At 45.8% G+C, this 26,164-nt stretch overlaps 1 protein-coding gene across 2 annotated transcripts in view; it reads left to right on the top strand.

Annotated features, from left to right (window-relative positions):
- kif26aa (kinesin family member 26Aa) overlaps window positions 1–25,739 on the top strand; it is a 44,543-nt gene extending 18,804 nt beyond the window's left edge. For both annotated transcript variants that reach the window (XM_074616312.1, XM_074616313.1), the window contains 12 exons: window positions 531–723; window positions 4,279–4,485; window positions 6,093–6,186; window positions 6,273–6,547; window positions 7,553–7,736; window positions 9,909–10,065; window positions 11,306–11,468; window positions 12,705–15,771; window positions 18,500–18,690; window positions 19,352–19,372; window positions 20,308–20,458; window positions 21,867–25,739. In XM_074616312.1, the coding sequence (XP_074472413.1) occupies window positions 531–723; window positions 4,279–4,485; window positions 6,093–6,186; window positions 6,273–6,547; window positions 7,553–7,736; window positions 9,909–10,065; window positions 11,306–11,468; window positions 12,705–15,771; window positions 18,500–18,690; window positions 19,352–19,372; window positions 20,308–20,458; window positions 21,867–22,057 (4,894 nt within the window). In that variant the 3' untranslated portion in view covers window positions 22,058–25,739. The remainder of the gene's footprint in view (window positions 1–530; window positions 724–4,278; window positions 4,486–6,092; window positions 6,187–6,272; window positions 6,548–7,552; window positions 7,737–9,908; window positions 10,066–11,305; window positions 11,469–12,704; window positions 15,772–18,499; window positions 18,691–19,351; window positions 19,373–20,307; window positions 20,459–21,866) is intronic.
- Window positions 25,740–26,164: the final 425 nt, after the last annotated feature.

Raw genomic sequence — 26,164 nt, forward strand, 5'->3', positions numbered from 1 at the left:
TTTTCTTCCTCTTCTTCCTTCTCTCTCTCCTCCTCCTCCTCTTCTTTTTCTTGCTCCTCCTTGTACATGTTATTTATTCTCTTTTCAACCCACCTGGGCATTTATTTAAGTTATTGTTTATCTCTTCTCTTTTGTTGTATTTTATTATATGAACAAATAAAGAACTGATAAAGAACTAATAAAGAACTAGTTTATAGTCAGTGTTAGTGTTAGTGTTAGTGTATGGTGGTATGGTGGTGTGGTGGTTTGGTAGTGTGGTGGTGTGGTGGTATAGGACGGGTTGTTTTGGTCCGTCCCAGAGACATGATGTGTTTATTAACTCTGAACTGAAGGTTCATCTTTCACATTAAAGAGTTTCTGCTGCTCAGAGACTCTCAGAGATGATGATGTGACGATGATGATGTGACGATGATGATGTGACGATGATGATGTAACTAAGATGATGTAACGATGATGATGATGTAACCACGTAAACACATCAGAACTATAGAAACCGGTTTGTGACTCTTTGTGGTTGTTTTTGTCTTCAGGGCGGCTCAGAAGCTCAGTCTGTCCCGCAGGAAGAAGTCCCAGCCGGGCACCGCCACCTCGCCCTCTGAGGACCCGGGGCCGCTGCTGTACACGGGGGGCTTCAGCGGGGCCCTACAGCTCTCCCCGCCCGCCGTCCCACCATGCCTCCTCCGGGCCGGGTCAAAGGTCAAGGACACGCCGGGGATGGGGAAGGTAAGATGTCATGATGTTGTTACCCAGAATGCACTGCAGCAGATCAGAGTCCAGATCGGCTGCTGGAATCTCATGAATCTCATGTTTGGTACGTCAGCCGGGCGCCAAGTTGTGGAAACCTTCTGTGGGCGGGGGAGGGAGGGGTCACGGGGTCGTCTGGATGAAGGAGCTGATTGATGAAGATGACGACGCTGCAGAAACAGTTTCTTCTTTTCTTTATTCAACTCGTTTTCTACGGTTTGTTTTTACTCAGCGTGTCTCTCTGGTGGTTTTGACGTCAGCTGCTCTGGTCAGTTTGTGGGTCATTTATCAGGCTGTGATTGTCTCTGAAGCCTCTGGGGGGCGCTAGCAGGACTTCAGCCTGTCTGTCTGCTGACATTATGTAATGTGTTTACAGACGTGGTTATCTGTGTTTGGACTCACACTCTGCTGCTGGCTGCAGATCAGACGCTCGGCTGTCAGAGTCGATCGTGTTGCCAGATCTGCTGCCGTCGGCTCAGTGATTAACCTGCAGAGTCTCGACCACATGGCCTCATCACACAGTTAACCTCCTGGTTCGGTTCAGCCCATCACGGTTTGTTTGGACCTTCAGTCAGGACTAAAGTGTCTTCTCCTGTTGGACTCTCAAATAGCTGAAGTCTCTCGTAGGTCTTTAAGATGAGTCCTCTTCCATCTCCTCCCTCCTGCTGCTGCCATCTGCAGCTGTTAATAACTCCACGTCTGTAGTTCGGCTTTAAAGTCTGAATGAAACGATCTGGACTCTCTGTGACCTGATCAGAGTCCAGCTTGATTCTCCTTCATCTCTGATCCATCCAGCTTCTCCAGGAGTCCAGTCCAGCACCTTTACATCTTTACTTCCTCCTAATAGGACTCGTGTTCCTCAGAAACAGTTAATGAGCCGCAGCGGAGAGGAAGAGGAAATAAAACAGCATTTTAATGAGAGTGGATGAGATCTGCTGCAGCTCAGACCTCATCCATCCCAAAACACCTGCAGACCTGGTCCCCCTGCAGACCTGGTCCTCCTGCAGACATGGTCCTCCTGCAGACCTGGTCCTCCTGCAGACCTGGTCCCCCTGCAGACCTGGTCATCCTGCAGACTTGGTCCTCCTGCAGACCTGGTCCTCCTGCAGACCTGGTTCTCCTGCAGACTTCCTTTCCTTCATTTCTTTCTTTCAATTTTTCTTTCTTTCTTTTTTTCAATTTTTTTCTTTCAAATTTCATAATTTTTTCTTTCAATTTTTTTTCTTTCTTTCAAATTTATTTCTTTTTCATTTTTTTCAAATTGCTTTCTTTCTTTCTTTCTTTCTTTCTTTCTTTCTTTCTTTCTTTCTTTCTTTTTGACTGAATGAAGAAACTTGACATGAAGTTATTTAATCTTCTGATGATTCTTAAACTATGTCATCTCTTTAATTTGGGCTGAATACTGAAGGGTCTGATCATTCTACTTCATTAAAAACTGGATTAAATGATCAGCAGAAGAACTTGTGATGAACTCTGGTCGTCCTCTCATTAACATTCAGAGCTGCTCTTCATCTGATAAATGGAAACCAGTCTTTTCTCTGTGGACTCTGGCTGCTGTCTGTGTGGGCGAAGCAGATTGGAGGTTCAGATTCTGATTGGTCCTTTTCTGTCTTTGACTCAGTGAAATATCTTCACCTTGAATCAGAAAACGTCTCTCGTTTACAGAAAAATATCTCAGGTGAAATGTTTTCATTGAAAAGCACATCTGGATGAAACTCTGCAGCTGTTTACAGACTGGAGATCAGCTGCTTCCTGTCTGCCGCTGCAGTAACTGAGGAGGTGATGATTCGCTCCGCTGGCTCACAGCGACACATCATTTAAAAACTGCTGCGTCTCAGATTGTTATTGGCTTTAAACTTGACCTCCTCGCCGCTACCGAGCGCCGACTCAGCAGCTCTGTGACAGACCAATAAAAAGCCATCAGAGAGTGACAGCGCGACACGGCGGGCTGCTCTGAGATCAGAGAGAGCAGCTGCTGCAGGTCAGAGGTCAGACGCCGGGGGGCTGCTCCGTCTTTCTAACGCTTTGGTCGAAAAAAGCTCCTGAGTTACTGAACATATCAGCTGAGGTGTGACAGAGTCTCCATCTTGGTTTTTGGGCGTCGCCATCTTGGTTTTTGCCTGTCACCATCTTGGTTTTTGGCAGTCGCCATTTTGGTTTTTGCCGTCATTTTCTTGGTTTTTGCCCGTCACCGTCTTGTTTTTTTTTCCTGTCACCGTCTTGGTTTTTTTTCCCGTCATTGTCTTGGTTTTTGCCCGTCACCGTCTTGGTTTTTGCCCGTCATTGTCTTGGTTTTTGCCCGTCACCATCTTGGTTTTTGCCCGTCATTGTCTTGGTTTTTGCCCATCACCATCTTGGTTTTTGCCCGTCATTGTCTTGGTTTTTGCCTGTCACCATCTTGTTTTTTTTTCCTGTCACCATCTTGGTTCTTGCCCGTCACCATCTTGGTTTTTGCCCGTCACCATCTTGTTTTTTTTTCCTGTCACCATCTTGGTTCTTGCCCGTCACCATCTTGGTTTTTGCCCGTCACCGTCTTGGTTTTTGCCCGTCACCATCTTGGTTTTTGCCCGTCACCGTCTTGGTTTTTGCCCGTCACCATCTTGGTTCTTGCCCGTCACCATCTTGGTTTTTGCCCGTCACCGTCTTGGTTTTTGCCCGTCACCATCTTGGTTTTTGCCCGTCACCGTCTTGGTTCTTGCCCGTCACCGTCTTGGTTTTTGCCCGTCACCATCTTGGTTTTTGCCCGTCACCGTCTTGGTTTTTGCCCGTCACCGTCTTGGTTTTTGCCCGTCACCATCTTGGTTTTTGCCCGTCACCGTCTTGGTTTTTGCCCGTCATTGTCTTGGTTTTTGCCCGTCATTGTCTTGGTTTATGCCCGTCACCATATTGGTTTTTGCCCGTCACCATCTTGGTTTTTGCCCGTCATTGTCTTGGTTTTTGCCTGTCATTGTCTTGGTTTATGCCCGTCACCATATTGGTTTTTGCCCGTCACCATCTTGGTTTTTGCCCGTCATTGTCTTGGTTTTTGCCCGTCATTGTCTTGGTTTTTGCCCGTCATTGTCTTGGTTTTTGCCCGTCATTGTCTTGGTTTATGCCCGTCACCATATTGGTTTTTGCCCGTCACCATATTGGTTTTTGCCCGTCATTGTCTTGGTTTATGCCTGTCATTGTCTTGGTTTTTGCCCGTCACCATCTTGGTTTTTGCCTGTCATTGTCTTGGTTTATGCCTGTCATTGTCTTGGTTTATGCCCGTCACCATATTGGTTTTTGCCCGTCACCATCTTGGTTTTTGCCTGTCATTGTCTTGGTTTATGCCCGTCACAATCTTGAAGAGAACCAGAACTTTAAATGTCATAAATGTGCCTCCTTCTATAAACTAAAAGGGTCACGGGATAACGAAACTCTGCCACTCTTTATTTATTAACTTTAATAATTTAGCTGTTTTTATCTGGAGTGTATTTCTTGATGAATCTGGTCCCTGATCAGATCGCGGTCCTCCTTCCTCTCTGATGTGGACTTCCTGTCTGTCTCCAGGTCAGAGTGATGGTCCGGATCTGCTCGGTCCACAGCAGCGAGTCCTCAGAGTCCATGTCCCTCCTCAAAGTGGACGGCAGGAAGAAGCTGCTGACTCTCTGCGAGACGTCCGCCGCCGGACAAACCGCCGCCGCCCAGAGGCGGTCGTCCGCCTCCGCTCCCAAGACCTTCACCTTCGACGCCATCTTCTCCCAGGATGCTTCGCAGGTGAGACGGGTCGCCGAGTCTCTGACATGTTTAATTAACAGGTGTGATCGATAATAACACCTTTATTCTTTAATCGTCATGTTCAGCTGCTTCTCCAACCTGACAGTCTGCTGAATATATAAATTCAGGTCACACACTGACATCAGAGATGTCTCCTCTGCAGCAGGTTGTTCATCCTCAGAGACGACGGCAGGGTGTGTGTGTGTGTGTGTGTGTGTGTGTGAGGAAGCAGCAGTTTGATTTATAAACACACTCTGACATTCAGAAACAGACTCCTGCAGTGATGAATGAATGTAGATTTCATCTCTCTGTGAGTTTGACATCTGCAGATTGTAAAGTCTTACTCTTCTCTATTCTGCATCATATTCTATTATATCTTCTCATAATGTACCCGACCCATCATCATGTATTATGTGACATAACGTAAAGTATTGGATCATAACTAGGGCTGTCAAAGTTAATGCAAATTAGTTTTCCCGCCGCTAATTTCTTTAACACATTAAAGATAAGATACTGGCATCATCTGAAACAAGAGAACCTGATGAATCCATCGGTACCAACATGTCATACTAGCTTGTCATGAAGGAGGTTAAATAACGCTCAAAACTTACGCTACATTTTGACGAGGAAAAACTGTCATGTCCATTTTCTAAGGGGTCCCTTGACCTCTGACCTCCAGATGTGGATGTAAATGGGTTCTATGGGTACCCACGAGTCTCCCCTTTACAGACATGCCCACTTTATGATAATCACATGCAGTTTGGGGCAAGTCATAGTCAAGTCAGCACACTGACACACTGACAGCTGTTGTTGTCTGTTGGGCTGCAGTTTGCCATGTTATGATTTGAGCATATTGTTTTATGCTAAATGCAGTACCTGTGAGGGTTTCTGGACAATATCTGTCATTGTTTTGTGTTGTTAATTGATTTCCAATAATAAATATATACATACATTTGCATATAGCAGCATATTTGTCCACTCCCATGTTGATATGAGTATTAAATACTTGACAAATCTCCCTTTAAGGTACATTTTGAACAGATAAAAAAAATGAGTGATTCATTTGTGATTAATCGCCATTAAATAATTGGTAACACTTCATTTTACAGGTCCGCAAATTTAATAGTAATTAGGTGATAATTAGCAAGTAACCTGTTTGAATTTTTTTTATTTTATGTATATCAATTAACTTTATTCTTTTCCTGGAAATGTATTAAATAAATACCAGCTATTGGGAATTTAATTATTAAATAATGTTTATAATAAAGTAAGTTTTGATAAATTGTGAGGTAAATTTTGGGGTAATTTGGCAGTAATTTCAAAGAAATTTCAAAAAAGGTTACTTGCTAATTAAAACCTAATTACCATGAAATCCCTAAATATTACACAACATGACGCAATAAAGCGTTTCACGATCGTAAGTATTACCTTAAAAGGTAATATAATATAATATAGCGTAACTTAACGTGACATAAATTATCATAATGTCACATAACGTAACTTAAAGAATAATCATTATGCAACGCACCGTGTACTGAAGGATCATCCCATTGTATTGTATTCTCTAACCTGATTGGTGGATACTAACCGGCTCTGGATCCTGATAGGCTGAGGTGTGTTCGGGGACGGTGGCGGAGGTCATCCAGTCGGTGGTGAACGGAGCAGACGGCTGCATCTTCTGCTTCGGACACGCTAACCTGGGTAACTACGCAACACGTTACACATATACTGTACATACACACACATTTCTGACGAGTCACATGACGTTGACTCCGCCCCCCCTCCAGGTAAGACCTACACTATGATTGGTCGGGACTGCTCCACCCAGAGTCTGGGCGTGGCGCCGACGGCCATCTCGTGGCTCTTTAAGGTGATCGAGGAGCGGAGGGAGAAGTCTGGAGCTCGTTTCTCTGTCAGAGCGTCCGCCGTGGAGATCTCCGGTCGGGAGGAGACGCTCACCGACCTCCTGGCTGAGCTCGTCGCCGCCCCCTCGGCGGCGGGCCACCAGGAGGCCCCGGGCCCCGCCGTGTCGCTGCGAGAAGACCCCCTCTGTGGATCCCAGGTAGGGAGAAAAATCCTCCGTCATCCACTTCCTCTTAAATCAAATTCTTCTCCTCAGCTTCCCAAAAAGCAGCAAAGGGGCTAGATTTTCAAAATAAAAGCCAGGATGACTGGAAACAAACCAGATTAATGATCCAGTTTCCTCTTTGTTATGTTATTTGATAAACAAATGGAGGCAGATGTGACGTCAAGTTGGCTGGAGTTTTTTTTTTATTAGATGACCATTATTTTGAAAAACCTGAACACCAGTTTAATAATGTTAATTTAAACGCGTGCAGGAAACAGCGTTCAGATAAACCAAACCTCCGCTTCAGATGTTTCTCCCCCATCAGGTCACCTTGATGAGTTTCCTCTTCATCTCCTCGCCTCCTTCCCTTTACTACCTCCCTCCCTTCCTCTTCCTCTCTGACCTCCTCTTCACCTCCTGGGACGTCATCTCTGTCCACGACTGTCCAATTAGTCCTGACCTCCTTCCTTCTATTCTTATTCAGTCTCTCTTATCTCCCTGGGCTCCTTCTGTCTGACACTTTTTTATCTCCTCTCACTTTAATTTTCTTTTTCTTTCTTTCACATTTTTCTTTATCAAACCTCATTCTGTCTCATTTCAGCCGTTATCGTTCAGTCAGTTTTATCTGAGAGAAACTCGTCAGTCACGTCGTTTCTCTCTCTAAACCTCAGAATGACGTCTTAACCTCACCTACAGAGTGATGTCATGTCTTCTTCTGCTCTGCAATTTAGCAGACTTCATGGCAACATTACACTTCCTGTTTACGGCCCCTGAGTCGACCGGGTTGTTTTGAATTTTAAACCTCTGATCTGCAGCTTAAAACAGTAGTCCGGCTTGCTAGCGCTGTCTCTAGCGCAGCCGCCTCCATCCGTCACATCTTTGCACCCACAGTATTCATTAAACCACCATTATTTTTATGATACGGTCCATTATGTTCCTTTTTCCTCTGGGTTGTCTTTCTACCTCTCCCATGTCTCATTATCTCGGTCTCGCCATCAGCTGCAGAACCAGACGGAGCTGCGTGCGACCAATGCAGAGCGAGCAGCGTTTTTCCTGGACGCCGCCCTGGCAGCGAGGAGGAGCAGCCGGGCGCCGAGCGACCAGGAGGCCCGGAGGAACTCGCACTTTCTGTTCACCCTGCACCTCAACCAGGAGAGGCCGGACAAGAGCAACAAGGCAGCAAGTCAGTGTGTGTTTTTGTCTGGTTATTAAATGATCTGACATTATTCACCTTCACGCTGCCACGCCCATTTTTTCACTACCGTTAGTTCTTCCGGTTTAGCAGCAGCAGTGCTATTAAGCAACTACACGGCTACTAGCCATGGATGCATTAAAAGAACTGGATCCAGCGTTGGAGGCGGGGCCCCGGTCATTCCTATAAGAGTTGCTTATTGGCGCATGAAGCCTAAATGGCTCGACTTCCGTCTGGAACGTACCCGTATCTTGGCGTATCTTGGGCACATGGAACATGCGCAATATCGTCCGCTCGGTCATATGATTTGGTCACGGGATCCCAACGTCACGCCGTCGTCACGGCTTGGCGCTCCAGCCTCGGTCTGTGTCTCACTCACATGAATGGAGGAAGGGAAATAACTCTGGATTCAGCTATTAGCACGTTTTACAACTTTAGAAACTTAATTTTTTAAATAAGGAGTATTAGAGTGTTCGTACTGGGGAGTTGAGTCACCTCAAAAAAAATATCCGCTGAGTTACAGACATCTCTTTCCCATTGTAAGTCTATGGGAAAAAGTGTTTTTGGGCCCAATGACATCACGTGACTGACACAGAAGTTGCAGTACCGTCGTTTGGCCACTACGAATGTCTGGATCGTCGACCGGCGCTCTTCCTGGGGGCTTGAGCTCTAGATAGCTATCTATCATGAAATTGCTATGACTAGCACTAGCTATCTGTCATTTGTGTGGATAAATTGGGGATTTGTTTTAAATTAGAGAAATTAGTACTCAACCTGACCCACAGTAAAAACCTAAATCAGACTCTCTAATGTTGTAACATGATGTGATGTGTCTCATGTGAACCCAGGGATTTTATTTTGGTTTAATTGTAGAGAAATGTCCCAACGAGTGATGCTCCAGCTGAGCAGCAGTGAGCGTACACGTACAGGTTACATCAGTCCAACAACAACGTAATGAGGAAACAGCGGGGGTGTAGACGCCGACCCCTCAGGCTGGAGTAAATCCAGCGTTACTGACGGTGTAGCAGCTCTCTTCTTCCCTCTGCTATTCATTTCCAAACATGTAGCTGCTAATTAGCTTCATTCAGAGCTGCTCAACAAGAACATTAACAAGCAGAGAGGCTACGCTAAGTCCACCTCCGCCCACGCCTACCTGTCACAGCAGAGACATTTCCACAGTTATTAGTGTTTCACTGCGTCTCCGTCCACGGCTGGAATAAATCTGCATGGCTAATGAAGCTGAAGCCTTCGTTGTCCTGCAGTGTTTATAGGCCGGCGGGTATAAACTCAGCCGCTCTCAGCAGTTTGTAAATCTTGCTGATGCTGATTTAATGAAATGAGCAGGCAGTTGAAATGAGCGGAGATAACAGACTGATACTGATCTGAATATCAGATCTGAGCCGGTCAGAGACGACAGATAAGAGTTGTTATAAAGAGGGGAGGTTGCAAAGAGGGACCAGATGGTATTTAGATACTTGATGAATGACTTTAAACAGCCAATCAATTATTAAAATAGCCATTGATTATGCTTCTGTCTTTAAATGAATCAATTAATTGACGAGTCAGCCAATCGTTTCAGCACTAATGAGCCGTTAGACAGGCTGTATTGTATGTTGTCTTTTAAAGGTCCCATATCGTGCTCATTTTCAGGTTCATACTTGTATTTTGTGTTTCTACTAGAACATGTTTACATGCTGAAATGTTAAAAAAAACTTTATTTTCCTCATACTGTCGGCCTGAATATGCCTGTATTCACCCTCTGTCTGAAACGCTCCGTTTTAGCGCATTTTGACGGAATTGCAACAGAATTGCGTTGCTAGGCAACAGCTTGGGTCCATGTGTACTTCCTGTCAGCTGATGTCATTCACATACACTGCAACCAGGAATAAACTGGGACACATTTAGAATGTTTACGTTTAAAACAGTGTCAAGGGTCTAAATATTCTATATTTGTGACATCACAAATGGACAGTAATCGGACGGCTTGTTTCAAATGCAGAGTTTCTGAATACGGGCTGTGTGTATTTCCCTGTGGATTGAGCGTTTCGATACTTTCACAGTATTTATGTAGGACTTAAACCTGCTTTATAATAAAAAAATATGAAAATCTCACTTTTTTATAATATGGGACCTTTAAAAACATCCACCCTCTGTGTCTCTCAGTGTCTGGTCGGAGTCGTCTCCACCTCCTGGATCTGGGGAGCTGTGAAACGGACATCAGCAGGACCAGAGAGGGAGGTGGAGGTCAGTGTCTGTCTCTGTCGGCGCTGGGAAACGTCGTCCTCGCCCTCGCCAACGGGGCCAAGCACGTTCCCTACAGGTACCAGCTCACATTTTAATGAACCCAACAGGGGTCAGAGGTCACAGTGCCCAAACAACAGATGGACCAAAGCTCCCCCGTGAGGACAGAGAGGAGTGAAGGGGGGGAGGACGTATGAAGCAGGCAGACTGGATTTATTGTATATTTAATGAGTTTTCAGTCGGTCTTAAATGGTTGATTAGACTGATGAATAAATCACTTTGTAATACTGATGGATGTAGATTCAGGCCGCTGGGCGTTTGCTCTGCAGGCTGATTGTTCTGCAGCTCTGTGTTTATTTTCAGGTTTGTATTTTGGTGTTTCGTCTGGCTCAATGTCTCCTTTGGTCATCCTGTCTCAGATTGTTATACTCATCTACAATTTGTGCCAGAAATTCAGAGGCGGGGAAGGTCGACATTTTGAAAAGAGAAGATTGTTTTTTTCTTTTTCAAATTCATGTCCTGCTGCCAGTGATAGTTAGGGTGTGTTCACAGTAGGGCTGTCAATTGATTTAAATATGTTGCATCGCCTCGCATCCATCTTGTCCTTGTGCTTGTCCTTGTCGTATCGCATCGCATCGCATCGCATCGCATCTGTATCCGTAGGGCAGCGTTGCATATCTTGTCCTTGTCCTTATCTTATCGTATCGTATCGTAGCGTATCTTGTCCTTGTTCTTATCGTAGCGTAACGTATCTTGTCCTTGTTGCATCGCATCGTGTCGCATCGCGTCCTTGTCTTTGTCCTTGTCCTTGTCCTTGTCCTTGTCCTTGTTCTTGTCCTTATCGTATCGCATCGTATCGTATCCTTGTCCGTGTCCGTGTCCATGTCCTTGTCCTTGTCCTTGTCATTAACGTATCGTATCATATCGCATCCTTGTCCGTGTCCTAGTCCGTGTCCTTGTCCTTGTCCGTGTCTTTGTCCGTATTGTATCCGTATCTTATTGTTGTGGTTAAAAAGAAGCTGAGGTTGCAGTCTGTAGATTCAGTCTGTGATTTTCGTAGTTTTCCTCCAGCTCTATTCAAAGTCAGAATTTCATGGACGTTTCCCTCCTCATCTGACTCCAGATCACATGTGGCGTGCAGTTCAAAGTGGGCTTCATTAATGTGAAATGAGAGATCATCCTTATTCCTTTTTGCTTATCTGAGCCCAACTGTTGCGTGGGGTAATGAACGGTTTTTGGGATCCTGTGGGGGTTTCTCAGGCCTGTGTTTTCCCTCTTTTTTTCGGGACTAACGAGGGGTTTCTTGATGTATTATTCAGGGACAGTAAGCTCACCATGCTGCTCAGCGAATCCCTCGGCAACATCAACTGTCGAACCACCATGATCGCCCACATCTCCGACTCCCCGGCCAACTACATGGAGACGTTGACCACGGTGCAGCTGGCCTCCCGCATCCACCGCATGAGGAAGAAGAAGTCCAAGGTGCTTCATCTTTTATTCAGGTTTATTTCTCAGTCGAGGATCTCTGTTTCATTAGGAAGAGACTTTGAATGTTAAAAAACAGTAACTTTAACTGAATGGTTTTATTTCTGTTATCTTTGAGCTGTAGTGGAGGGACTCCATCCATGCCCTTTTAAACTTTTAAAAGATTGACAATCCCATTTTTCATCCTAACTGTCTGCCTGTTTCCTTCTTCATGGTGCAAAATTAAAGGAAATGATGCACCCTGCAAATAAACATTAACAAGATGAGATAAGATAAACTTGTATTGATCAGGTGTTGCAGCAGCACAAGGACAGAAATAAATACAGATAAAATAGAGAAAGGGAAAAATAAAATAAAAATAAGAAAAGAATAAAAATAGAAACCGTAAAAGAGCAATTAGACTCACATTACAAAGCTAGCAGTAATTCAAACAGTTTAGAAATGCCAATGTGACAATGTTAGAAAATAACTTAAAGTAGTTCCATGTGAAGGGAACAATGGGACTTTACAATAGTTACATATAACAATAGTAGTCAAAGTGATGTAATGACCTTTTCTTGAATTGAAAAATATTTTTTTACAAGACGTTTGGAGTGATGTTAATTACTGACTTCCTGCCTACCATAATTAAGTTTCCATGGATACCAGATATGTGAAGCTAAATAACAGGGAAATGTGACTGACATTTAATGTTAGGAGCAGAAAGAAAAACAGCACCTTAAATATCACGTATTTCTTTCCAGACAGAGTGGACAGAAAATACATCTTAGTTTTCAAAAACACATTTATAACTTTGAAGCAAATTTCTTTTTATGGGAGTTTCAAAGGTTTTGGCCTCTGAAGGAGTTTAAACTGACTTCCTGAGGCTGGTGTCAGTAGAAACCTTCTAATCTATAATGTAAATCTGTATGATCAGGTCAGAGAGTCATACAGTCATAATTCAGAGAGTTATTTCTGCTGTGATATGACAGATAATCAATATCTCTGTTCCTACGGGGGCGGTAGATGAAATAGGCTTTCACTCTCATTAGAGGCTGTGTTTGTATTTTATAGATTAAAAAAGCCATATGGTTACAAGCTTATACATTTCATTGACATGAATTTTTATCCAGCCCACAGTGTGCCCTTTTAACCTCACACGGTATCGACGCAGGACGCTCCAGAAATGGATTTGCCTTCAGGTTGATTGCAGGTCTTTTTCGTGTGCTAATCCTGTGTGATTTCTATCTGCAGTATGCCTCCAGCTCATCCGGAGGGGAGAGTTCCTGCGAGGAAGGTCCGTCCCATCGACCTCCTCATCTCCGACCCTTCCACCCAAAAATCGTGGCCCTGGACCCGGACACGCCCCTGCTGCTATCCAGCGATCCCGACTACTCCTCCAGCAGCGAACACTCCTGCGACACCGTCATCTACATCGGGCCCGGAGGGGCGGCCATCTCAGACCGAGAGCTCAGCGACAACGAGGGGCCGCCTTCCTTCGTTCCCATCATCCCCTCCCTGAACAAAAAGCGAGTCAAAGATGCGCCCAGGTCTGAGGGAGATCACTTGAAGTGCAACACATTTGCGGAGCTGCAGGAGAGACTCGAATGCATCGACGGCAGCGAGGGTCCGGCCACGTTCAGCATGGAGGCCAAAACCACGAAACCCACAGAGGTGACGTCTCCGCCCAAATCTGAGGAGATTTCCTCCCACGGGTTCTCAGAAAGTACATCAACCACATGCACAAATAAACCATATCAGGAACAACCCAAATGCCCTTCAGCCAGCGGCCTCGTGGACACTTCCAAACGGACAAGTGCAGATGGGGAGAAACTTGCAGCCACCCCCTTTCAGCCATGTGTGGTAAAGACTACTTTGCCCCAGGACTCTGAGCCTGTGGTGCGAGAGAAGGTCTACCTCAGGGGAGGTGTACCCAAGCCGTCAGCCTCACCGTCCTTACCCAGGACATTTAGGGCAGCGTCTCAGCCTGGGGAGGTTCTAGGTAGGACTCCCCCAGTGGGTATGAGTCAACAAGCACTGAGGCAAGGCCAACCGCTGGGGTCTCCTAGCATGGAAAGGGCCCGCAATCTTCGGGCAGCTCTGTTAGGAAGCGGTCTTGACAGGGATTTTCTGAGGACTACCGTTACTCTGCAGCAGCCCGTGGAGCTGAACGGGGAAGATGAGCTTGTCTTCACCGTCGTAGAGGAGCTTCCTCTTGGCCTTATCCCAGACAATGGTCGCCCCTCCAACCTCCTCAGCTTCAACCGTGACTGCTCTCTGCGGGCCTCTGGCGCTCGGCCTGTCAGCATCATCAGCAGCATTAACGACGAGTATGACGCCTACACATGTCAACACGGAGCGGTGGGACCTGGGGCTGACATTGGAACCGACTGCCAGGAAGGGTTGTTTTCCCAGCATGGCAGCCAGCACTCAACTGTTGGCTCCTGGTCAAGTGAAGAGGGTGCTGAGTGGTCTGAAAGCAGGCTTTACTCGAGGGGCAAAACCCTGGCATCCGAGAATGCGTCCATGCTGACCTCGCCAAGTATGTTTCATAAACAGCACGGCATCAAGAGCTCCCTGAACGACAGTGGTGTCTGTTTCTCAGAGCTGGACAGTGACCCTGCTACTCCAAACAAACCTTCGTTTACCAAGTGCCCTCCATCCCCGGATTCAACCAAAGCCTCTCTCAAAGGCTCTCTCAAGGTGAGACCCAGTACCCTGAACCCTTCAGCCCAGACTCCCCATCACGCCGCCCATTCCAGTCTTCCCAGGAAAAACAAGCCTACCTCATCTGCAGCTGTGGGCTGCAGCAGACAGGAAGGCAGACATGATGAATTTTTGCTTCAGGGAAGCAGTCAGTTTGATCCCAGAGAGGTCGGGTTCCTCTCTGCAGGTAAGCCACCAAGAAGTGGCGCGAGTAGTGTTTCCTCCAAGAGGCCCGGAGGGAACAGCAACAGTGTTCCTCGGCCACCGAAGGCACAGATGTCGTCTTCGGCTCAGAGGGTTGTGGATGGTTGTGAGAAGTCCAGCAGCAGGAGAGGAGATACTCTCATCAAGCTGCCGCGACTCACCCGCGGTGCAACCACTCTAGGAACCGTGAGTTCTGAATCCAATGAAGGCACTTCAGTGACCGGCACCCTGAGGTTTTCATCCTTGGGAAAAAAGTCAAATGAGCAGAAAAGCAGCAAGTCTGGATCCGGAAACATCTCCCCTCCTGCTCCACTTGTCAGACAGTCGAGCCAAGAACAAAAGACAAGGACAGTCCTATCTCCAAGTGCCTTAAAAACAAGCAGCGACTTTGGAAAGTTTCCATTCCCTAAAACCTCAGAGGACGAATTCAACCAGTCAATCCGGCTCCGGGCGGATTCATTCAGCCACAGGACATCTAGTTTAAAAACTGAACATGGCTCTGCCAGGACGTCTTCAAGCCTGAAGACACGAGGCGCCAAAGCCGAGTCTTCCAGGTACTACGGAAGTCTGATGTCTCTGGAGAGATGTGACAGTCAAACTTTAGCTGGGTCCAGGTCTGAACTGTCCAGGGAGGGTAGTGGTGCTACTTTAGGAGGTAACAGCAGATCCAACAGATCAGTGCCAAGACTCGGGGTTCCAGCCTCCACATCTGCTGCATCTTCCCAAGTTCCTCCGGGTGTCTTTGCAACTACAAGCAAACTGGCGTCGGTCAAAGGCAACAGCAGCTCTCGAGCAGCAGTTTCTGGTGGATCAAAGGTTCGAACTCTGTCTACCAGCAGCTCCAAGAGCCTGAGCTCCTCCCCTAAACCTCCTGATAACATAGCTGGACGCAACACCAGCCTCCCTCCAACTGGTAAGTCCCCAGCTCGGTCGGGGGCGGGAGCCAAGACGGGAAGAGGCACCATCATGGGCACAAAGCAGGCCATCAGCAGGGCGGCTAACAGCCGGGTTAGCGAGCTAGCCACTGGAAGCCAAAGGAAGCCGCTCAGCAGGGGGCCCGGAGCAACAGGAAGCGATGGCACCGACAGCGGGACTAGTAGTGCCAGTGGGTCGCCAAGCAGCACGCCGCTACCGTCACCGTACAGCAAGATCACCGCACCTCGGAGGCCGCAGCGCTACAGCAGCGGGCACGGCAGTGACAACAGCAGCATCCTCAGCGGGGAGCTGCCTCCCGCCATGGGCCGCACGGCCCTGTTTTACCACAGCGGAGGGAGCAGCGGCTATGAGAGTATGATCCGGGACAGTGAGACCACCGGCAGCACCTCCTCAGCGCACGACTCCATGAGCGAGAGCGGAGTGTCGTCGTCCAACAGAAGCAGAGTTTCTAAATCGCCCAAGAAGAGAGGAAATGGTGAGTGCACTTTGCAAAGGGAAAAAAAGGTGAATTATAAGGTCCAGAATGGTTAGCCATGTTGAAGTTGACTATGTTAACCCATTTACATTCACATATCTTGAGGTCAGAGGTCAAGGGACCCCTTTGAAAACGGCCATGACAGTTTTTCCTCGCCAAAATTTAGCGTTAGTTTGGAATGTTATTTATCCTCCTTCCCCCTTCTCACATGGTTGGTACCGATGGATTCTTTAGGTTTTCTAGTTTCGTATGATGCCAGTACTTTCACTCTGGCTTTAAAACTTAGTCCGCTACAACCTCCGAAAAATCAATTGCGTTAATGCGCTAAAGAAATTAGTGGCGTACGTTTGTCAGGTAACTTCCGTACTTAAGTTACATCACTTTTGGAGTTATTTACACCCAAACCACCATCTTTTCCTAAACCTAACTCAATCCTGTGAAAAGGAAGTTTATTTTGAAATGACTGTATGCATGTAACAAGCGGGAATCGTCATGTGTTGCCGGACATTCGTAGGAGAACGCGCTAATAGTGAGGACTTACTTTCCGTAAAATATCACAGATTGTGCTGTGATTTAATAAACGGATCAAAATGATGCTGTATTTGTAAAAAGTCTGAATTCATGCTTTGTCAGGTCCGTTCGCAGGACGACAAGCAAACAACTTTTAAAATGCTTGTATACTGTTGCTGCTTCTTACATGTTGTGGAAGTCCCAGATGTATCAGAAAACCAAACGCTGTCATATCTGGGTTCATAACGTCACCCGGCGGCAAGCTGTATTCACATACAGCGCCATTGCACTGACTGTATCTAGCAAGCCACACGTCACTACTGCGGTATGAACCCAAAATAAACAGATTGTGCTGTGATTTAATTACAATAAACTGATCAAAATGATGCTGAAATAACTACATAATGATGCTTATTAGTAAAAAGTCTGAATTGATCCTTTGTCGGGTCTGTCCGCAAGACGACAAGCAAACAACTTTTAAAATGCTTGTTTTCTAAATGTAGTTTGGTTCCATCAGTGCCAGGCTATGCAGCTGCTCTATCAACACTCAACATAAAGTCATCTAGGCATAAATACGGCAGCGACGTTGTTGTTTCTACCACAGACGAAATTAACTTTGACAGCTCTAATAAAAACGTCAAATTATTCCGAGGGACATACTTGAGGGGATCCCCGTTATTTTCTATATCTTGTAAGTGGTCCTTGGCTGGAAAAACTTCTGATGTGGAGGGATGTAAAAGTGGACACTCAAAAGGCAAAGCTGTAAAATTACTTTTTCATCTCATCCAATTATGTTTTATATGGTCAGAGTTAATGGAAGAAGTTGATTCTCAGTGTATTGATTCAGAACGTGAAAGAGCCATAAAACTCCTCTGGAAGCTACGCGGAGAAATTAACATGTATATGACTTTTTCTAAATTGTGCTCCCATCCATCAGAGTGTGTGATGATGGGATGAAAGCAGCTCTTCAATATCATATTTTCATGAATGCTGAAGAGTACAGGTATTACTGCTGTGGGAGCATCCATCAAAGGCTCTCCTCTCTGATATTTTCACCGCATGAATTTTATCTCTTCAGATCTGCGTCCGCGCCCGTTATCTGGGACGACGCCTCTGTTAGCGTACAGCAGCTGATTGTGATTCATGCAGCTCGTTGGCAGCAGGTCAGGCAGTCTGATGCATATGGAGTCGTGTGATCTGGCTGCCATCAGTCTGCGGATCTGGGCTCCTTTCTGCACTCATGAATATTTCATGAAGCCGCTGCAGTTCCCGGTGTACATATCCAACTCCAATTATCACCCCCCCCCCCAACCACTACACACCACTACGCTTCACACACTCCCCCTCAATCTGCCACGACTGTCAGAGCCCCAGAAGGTTTTAATAACCATTAATGGCTTTCTTGTTTGTGCTGCACACTGTTGCTTTTGGTTACGATCATCATAAAATTAATTTGTACAGCAGCTATCTGACAGCCGTGTGCACAGAGTCATTAAAATAAGATTAGGTTGAATTCAGAGGTTTTAAACACATACTTACCAACCCTCCCCATTTTTCCAGGAAACTCCTGTTTTTCATCGTCCTCCCTTGGTTTCCTCCCCGGGGTCACAATTCTCCCGTATTTCTCCCGATTTATGACACATTTTCACACTTTCTGGCGCTGTACAGCGTGTATAATCCCTACTGTTTCCACCTGGATGACAATGAAGCTGCACCAAATGTCTTTTCCCGGTGGAAGAGAGCAGTCACAGCAGCGCCCAAAGTTGGGCTTTGTTCGACGCAGCGAAAAACCATTGTGGCGTGGCGCAAACCATTGGAAATAATGTGTTTCAGGGCGCAGTGGTGGCGTTGTGTCTGAAAGGAGCTTCAGTGAGTGAGAGAAATGGAGAGTACTAGAAAAATAAATACTCAAGCAGCGCAAATAAATGAATGAATCAATAAAAACTGATGAATATTAGCCTCGTTTAAACCAGAAGTTCACTCCAGAGGGGCGAATTATTCAGTTTTCTTTCTGGAGAATTAAAAGTAAAATTAAAAGTAGACCTATTTAGCATAAAAATGCCGTTGCAGTGTACTTATTATTTTAATATTTTCATTCTTTTAAAGTCATCAGAATGCAGGAAACAAAGTCTCTGAACTAAAATCTTTATAATAATATAACTATTATTTAATCTCTTTCTGTTGTTTTTATTAATTTTCTTAATCTGACTTCCATCAGGTTTCGTGCGGCGGCGTCTGATCCCGGCTCCCCTCCCGGACACCTCGTCTCTGGGCCGGAAGGCGGGGGGTCAGTGGGTAGACCTGCCCCCGCTGGGCGGCGCCTTGAAGGAGCCCTTTGAGATAAAGGTGTACGAGATTGACGACGTGGAGCGCCTGCAGAGGAGGAGGGAGCTGGTGACGGGCTCAGAGGTGAGGACGGACGCCATCTGCTCGGTTCTCTTCAGGATGAATGTTAAATAACTGTCTGCTGGTCGAATCATCCACTGTTCATAGCTATACCTACTAAAAGTAATGCACTGTAATTCATATATATATATACCGCAGAATTCGTATGTAATCCACGTAATCATGAACCAGGAAGTATAAAGAACGACAAACGCTGTGTAGGGAGGAGGTCGGGGTGATGGGTGGGTCAAATAACACCAGACTTTCACCGTGGATTATACTGTCGGTGAATAACGTGTCTCATAACTCAGATAGACACAAGTTATTCCTCCTGAGAAAAGATGTGCGTCTCCATGAGCTTCTCTACGCCGACCTCCAGTATCACCAGTCCAGCCTGAGGCCAGTTCATCTCTGAGTCAATTACAGTTGAGTCAGTTACAGTCTTAATTGGTTTAGATGTGAGTGGAGGAGGAGGAGGATGCAGTGATGGATGGAGGTTCCTCCTCGGCTGGTTGGTCTTTACGGCCGCCACCTCTCTCTGTGTTAACGCCTCATTAACCTTCAGTGAACGGTGTCGAGGGAAGGAAAGAGCTCTGGTTTATTATCAATTAGAGAAACATGATGAGCACTTCATCACAGAGAGAGAGTGATCTTGTCTCTTTGTGCTTCTGTCTTCTCTCTGCAGCCGTTCCACGATGTTGAAAAGGTGAGTTTCACTTTTCAAGTGAGCACAAAACAAATGTTCATCTTCCCAATGAAATCACAGTTTGTCATCTCTAATGTCTGTGATATCTGGATTCTGGCACCCAACAACACAGCAAGATGACATTTTAGATGTGTAACTTTAGCCCACTGATAGCGTTAGTTAGCCTCCAGTCTTTCCTTTGTTTTGCCTCCAGCTAACACTGTGACGTCATCATGATGTCGGCTCTAAAAGGGTCTTTATGGAACCCCAAAGTGTTCAATTTTAAAGAAATAAATACGTAATTAATTAATTATGAAATAACATATGATATTAATAAATAATAAAAATGTATTTCAACATTTTAGGGTTTTATAGGAGTTCATTTGTATTTAATAACATACATTTTAAGTCTGTTTCATCTCACTATTCCTAATAACACTTGTTATTTCTGCAGCAGCTTCCCGTAGTAGTTCTGGTTTACTCAGAATAACGTTAGCATTGTTGTTGCTCTCACTAACAGGAGCTAACTGGTTCACTGTGGTAGCAGTCGCTGAGCTCTTATTTCTGTCTGCTCGTGACCTTTATTTTGGTGAATTCGTGCGTCTTTGAGATAACAAATAATTAAAGTTTAAAGTGTGTGAGCAGTCCAGCGTTACCTGGTTCTTCCTCCAACACCTGTAATTAAGTGAAGCTGAGAGGCGACACTGATCTGTGTCACCTCCTCGTCCTCCGCTGTCCTTAATCCCTCGCCAGCAGATTAGCGCCCGTGCTAATTTTATCTCCGGCTGGCTCCTAATTAAATCGAGCCGTGGACAGAGAGTGAATCCTCAGAGCAGGTTAGCAGCCCCTCGGTCCTCTAGTGGTAATCCCCCCCCCCTCCTACACCCTCCTCCATGCACTCCTTCACGTCTCAGAGACTCTCATCAGGTTGTGTGTTTGGTGTGTCTGCTCCTCAGGGTCTGCTCTACTTTAACGCCCGGCTGAGGATGCTGGAGAAGAGGCAGCAGCAGATCAGAGAGCTGAAGAGCAAACACGAGAGGCTGAAGGTGGAGCTGGAGGAGGCCAAGAGCCGGCTGATGCTAAACCCAAACAAGTGGAGCGGAGAGTGTGAGTACAGCTCCGTCTGCAGCGCCACTAAATCCAGTAATTATTGTGTGAAGTCTGGTGTGTCAACGTTCTCACTCACTCTTAACCTCTGTTACCCGACGGAGCCGGTACCGTACAGATGAGTTCACCGAGCAGCTCCCGACCTCAAACGCTCAACAGACAAACAGAGAGGGAGTTTCCAGCTGAGCGCCGCCGGCGGCCCGAAGCCTCGACAGTTAACACAACTCGCTCCCGTTCCGCTTCTATTTCTGGATCCTGTGAACAAAAGGAAAAGAAAGAGCCGGTGGTGTGTTTGGAGAGGAGATTGTTGAGGAGCAACAGCCCAGAGGGAGAGGATTATATTTACATCTTTTTATTATTTCTCTGTGAGCGGGACAAACGCTCCGATCAGCTCCAAAAAAACACAAGAAACACTCGGATCAATACGACATCATTACCTCTGATTGTTATTGGCTGCAGGAGGAGCTCATCAATCACCGTCTGCTTCCTCTGGTGTGACGGTGAAGATACAGAGAGTCCTGGTCTGGTGTATCCCAGCATGCCCTGCTCCAATCAGAGACTATCAGTTCACCATCAGTCAGAATATCCTGTCAAAACCTCGTCAACATGATATGATTACATGTTACAAAGATTGATTATGTTGACGTTAACATTTATTTCTGACTCAAACCAAGTCATGATTGACAGTTGGCATCAAAAATTGGACACCATAGATACCAACAACTTTTCTTTCCTCCATCAACCATGGAAGAAATAACCACTGTTGCTGCTTTGTACATGTTGTGGAAGTCCCAGATATGTCAGAAAACCAAACACCGTCGTGTCTGGGTTCATAACGTCACCCGGCGGCGAGCTGTATTCACATACAGCGCCGTCGCGCTGACTGTATCTAGCAAGCCACACGTCGCTACTGCGGTATGAACTCAAAATAAACAGATTGTGCTCTGATTTAATTACAATAAACGGATCAAAAGGATGCTGAAATAACTACATAATGATGCTGATTAGTAAAAAGTCTGAATTGATGCTTTGTCAGGTCTGTTACCATGACGACAAGCAAACAACTTTTAAAATGCTTGTTTTCTGAATGGAGTTTGGTTCCATCAGTGCCAGGCTATGCAGCTGCTCCATCAACACTCAACATAAAGTCATCTAGGCATAAATACGGCAGCGACGTTGTTGTTTATTACACAGCTACTTACTTAAGAAATCAATAATTTGACACAAAAACGGTCCGACATCAGAGCTGTGCCCATAGCAACGGTCTGTTAGACATAGCAACGGTCTACTATAAAGAAATAACAGACCGTAGAACGCCGTGATTGATCAGAATCGAGTATTCAACAAAGCCGTGTAATAAATGTGTTTAACGTTAACCCTTCCCTTACTGTCTCTGCCCTCCCTCCAGTCGACGTAGACCAGGACCTGGACCGGGAGTCCCAGGAGTACCTGGAGGCTCTGGCTCAGGCCACGGCGGAGCTGGAGTACTGCGTCAACCTCTGCAAGTCCCGCGTCATGATGGAGACCTGCTTCGACATCGCGGTGACGACGACGGCCGCCGGCGCCACGCAGGGAGGACAGCAGGAGGTGGAGGTGTGAGAGGAGAGCCGGATGCTCAACACACTGTCGTCCGTACTGACGCCCGGTCGGGGCCCGTCAGCGTCACTTTCTGACGTCCAGCGCACCAAACTATGACGCTCCACTACGGTCGCAGTAAAAACCTGGTTAATGTTCAAACAAAACCACCATCGGTTTAGGACACAAAGTGAAAGTGAACACTGTACACTAACAGCGGCCTCCTGGATGAAAGCTTTGTGTTTGTTGGACCCATCCACCTCCCTGATTTTGTTGCTCTTTAAACTACGTCACCTGACCGTCTAATGACGCCGTGGATGAGTTTACATTGTTAGTTAATGGGAAGCCCGGTGCGTCTCATAAGCCCGAGTCACACCAAGCAGAGAGAACTAGCGGCGACGAAGGCCGCCTGCTGCATCGCCTCACGTCTCCTTTGTCTTGCCCGACAAGTTGCAGTCGAACACCGCAAAGACGACAGCTGACGACCAGTTAACACGTACGTTAGCAGTACGTTCTGCTCCTGCGTGAGAGGAATTAACTCTCCACACCAGCAGGCGGCGGTAGTCTGCATTCATCATTCAAAAAGGGAAACCGGAAGAGGACGAGGATGGCGGATATACAAGCCGTCGTTATGATACGTACATGAAACAAAGCGGCGTCTGCCGACCATTTTCACATCGTTCTCACTCACCACTTACCTTCATTCCAAATGTCGTCGTGAAAATATCTTTAACGATCAGATGAGATGAAACATGAGAAGAGTCTTCTGTGTTTTTACTCGTTGGCTTTCCTCACCTCCGTTTTCTCTTCTCCTGCACTGATTGGTTTAAGCTGAACAACCAATCAGAGTGATTTCTCTCATGGACAAGCTTCACCGCCGATTCAACACGCTGAATCGGCCGAAAAACCTCCGACACGAGCAGACTAGAGCCGACGATGCGGGGCACACCGAAAAAACTAGACTACAGACGCTCACCAACGGCCGACCGTCGGCTTGGTGTGTCAGGACCTTTACCGACACTAAAAGACGCCTTGTGCGTCCACATCACACACAGAGGGGCGTGACAAAGCTCCGGTATTTGATGCCCAGGACACTGCAACCACCACCGTCAGTCTGCCCCGGTGGCCACTCGTGGTACTGCAACCAAAATATCCCCCGAAGAGACGTGTGTTAAACTGTGGACAGGACGCCTCCAACTGCTAACAAACTCAATTATTATCTCCATTAAAGATCCACTTTAAAATAAAAGGACGTCTCCAGACATGAAAACACTCACACTGTGCACTCAGTGAGCTCTGCTCACTGGAATGAACGAAAAGTGCCGTGTCCAGTTCTTCTAATACGCTCATGGACGACCTAATGGGAGGCGGAGAGAGTTTCTGAAGCCGGATGACGACAGAGACGATTTATTGTCCTTTCAAGACGTCACAGAAAAACATTCATATCTGCGAACTAAACATCCAACATTCATTTATACAAACACACAACACCTGCTTCTTCAGGAAGTGAAGAAGTGAAACATCTGGTTTCTAATGACTGAACGTGTCGGGGACGATGGATGTTTGTTGGATCAGCAGAAGAACAAACTGCTGCTCAGATCTCACAAAAGGATGAACGCTCTGGAAGTGCCTTTATATTTATTATCTAATTTATTTCTAGGTTTTATTTAATTTCCTTATTTATTCAGTTTTTATATTCATCTTATGGTGCTGATCTTAAAAACAAAATTTCTAATATATTCGTTATGCAAAAAGAGGGATGGGATTTCGACGGTTTGTTCAGATGATAAAAAGTTTTGGCAAGAAAAGTAAAACAGAGAGAAGAGCAATAATTATTGCAAACCTCAGTCGGTCTTCACTTCACTGGATTACTTTACTGCTTTTGACACACACCCTCGTTTTCTTCTTCATAACTCAGTCAAATCTGAACTCACACGCATGAAACACACATTTTTAGATTCAGCGTGACTTCCTCTTCCCCAGGATATCATCATCTCTGACGTCCAGCACAATAAACGTCCAGAAATCACCTTAGAAATCAGAGAAAAAATAAGTTTTCTTCAGTCTCAGTAATCCAGTGATAGTAGTCTGTAGTTGTCCGTACAACTCTTCCCTAAACAACCCGAACGGCAGAAATATCACATTTTAATATTAAAGAGCCTAAAAGCAGATTGACTGACTGCGTACAAAGTGAAGTGAAAGACCCGGCTGATCCTCCAGACAACAAACTGAGTAGAAATGTTTCAGTAATCCAGTTTCATGAGATGCCTCGTAAAACTGCGGCGCCAGCTCTGGAGACAGAGCGTCGCAGAGCAGCCGTCCACTCTCCTCCCGGCAGTCTCCAGACGGCGGGGACGTGGGTCCATTATGGTTCGTGTCCACAGGGGCATTTTTTTATCGCGAGGGATCGCCTCGCTTCCCAGCATTGGACGCTTGACGAGCTGTCACTAGACACTGATTGGACGCTTTCCCTCGTGGGCTGCTGCTCCCGGCTTTCAAACCGGAACCAACATGGCGGCTCGTTTGGAAACCTTCTTCTCTTATATCACGAAAATAGTTCACCGAAATGTTTCTGAAAACATTTTATGCGAGTAATAAGCCATGATGTTGCTAAATTTGTCTTTATTTTGGATCAATAACTGTAAGTTTAAAAGATTTTGGGAGTTTCCAGAGGCGGCGAGTCGCATCGGACGCCCGTGATTTGCATAAAGTAGACTAGCCCTCAACTTTATGCAAATGAGGAGCGGGCGACGTGACGGTCCGTCTCTGGAATCGCGCCGCCACGCTACCAGAAAGCATTGCACGGCTGCTTACATAGACAGTGAATGGGAAGCGTGGGAAGGACGGAGGCTGTGGACGCGTACCGTTAGACTACCAAGCTAACGTTGACTAGCTAACTAGCCAGCCGCTAAATGAGTTAAATGCTTCATCCACACACTCAGTCGCAGCGTTAGGAGAGCACATCGCTATCGCCAGATAATCAGACATCAACACTGATTCAGATGTTGTAATGAGAGCAGGCTGCTGCTGTGATGCTCCTCGGTGGTTCTGACGGTAGACGCTGCGAGGAGGAGAGGATGATTAAAGGGCGTTAACTTTCTTTTATTATATAAATTTCATGACGTAGATTCGGCCCAAATGCTCGACTCCATCTCAGAGTTGGCCTTGTAACATTGAGGGCTGATTTAAAACAGTAGTTGAGACATTTTTTATTTCATTTCACACATTTTTTTTTTACATTGTAGACTTTTTCATTGATGATTATTTTCCAGACACAAAAATAAATAAACTGCCGTTTTCATCGAAATGCTTCGATGCAAAAGAACAAGTTTGAGTCAACGTGAGGATAGATTCATTTTATCCATGTTCCTCCGTTATCTTCTGACAGCGTCTCTATTCACCTCCATTAAAACATTCTCAGGCTCTTTTTAAAGTTGCTGCATGAAAAGTTTTCTTGTTTTTAAATACGTGTCATCCTGCATCGAGTCTTTGTTTCTGAGCTTGTTTGTTATAGAAGACAAAAAAAAGGGGAGTTTTTTTTAAAGTGCTGTGAGACCTTTAATAATATCTTTTTTTATTTGTTTTGGTACTGTACAGTTTTCTAATTATTTCTAAAGAAAAGAGAAGAGAGGAAATGTACCGGATGAGTGGATCGCCTCGTGTCATACATGTTAATAAAGATAAGAGTCTTTTGGGTTAAATTACACACAGACTGGTTTTTATTATGTTTATTATAAAGCGTCTCGTGCCTGTTTGTGCAGAAAATGGGTCTAAAGGACGTCACACAACGGGGCAATATATGTTTTTGAACTGTTGTTTTTGAGTACTTTCACACAGAATGTGAATATTTCGCTTCAAAAAAGTGACATAATTTTTTCTCAGAACGAGGTTGATTATTCTGAGCTTTCTCACCGCGAATAGAGGCATCAACCAATCACGTTGTACGTGATTGGTTGACTCCTTTAGGGGGAAAGAAAACTGAAGATTCCGACTTATTCCGTACTTACATTTGGGTACTCGCCGATACCGAGTACCGATACGAGTACTTCTGTGTGCCAAAAGACCCTCATTAACAGCCAGCTGGAGGGTGTGAGCGACACATGGCAGGCTGGGGAGTCCCGCTTACAGGGT

This window comes from Sebastes fasciatus, chromosome 18, assembly GCF_043250625.1.
Source record: "Sebastes fasciatus isolate fSebFas1 chromosome 18, fSebFas1.pri, whole genome shotgun sequence".
Taxonomy (NCBI): Eukaryota; Metazoa; Chordata; class Actinopteri; order Perciformes; family Sebastidae; genus Sebastes; species Sebastes fasciatus.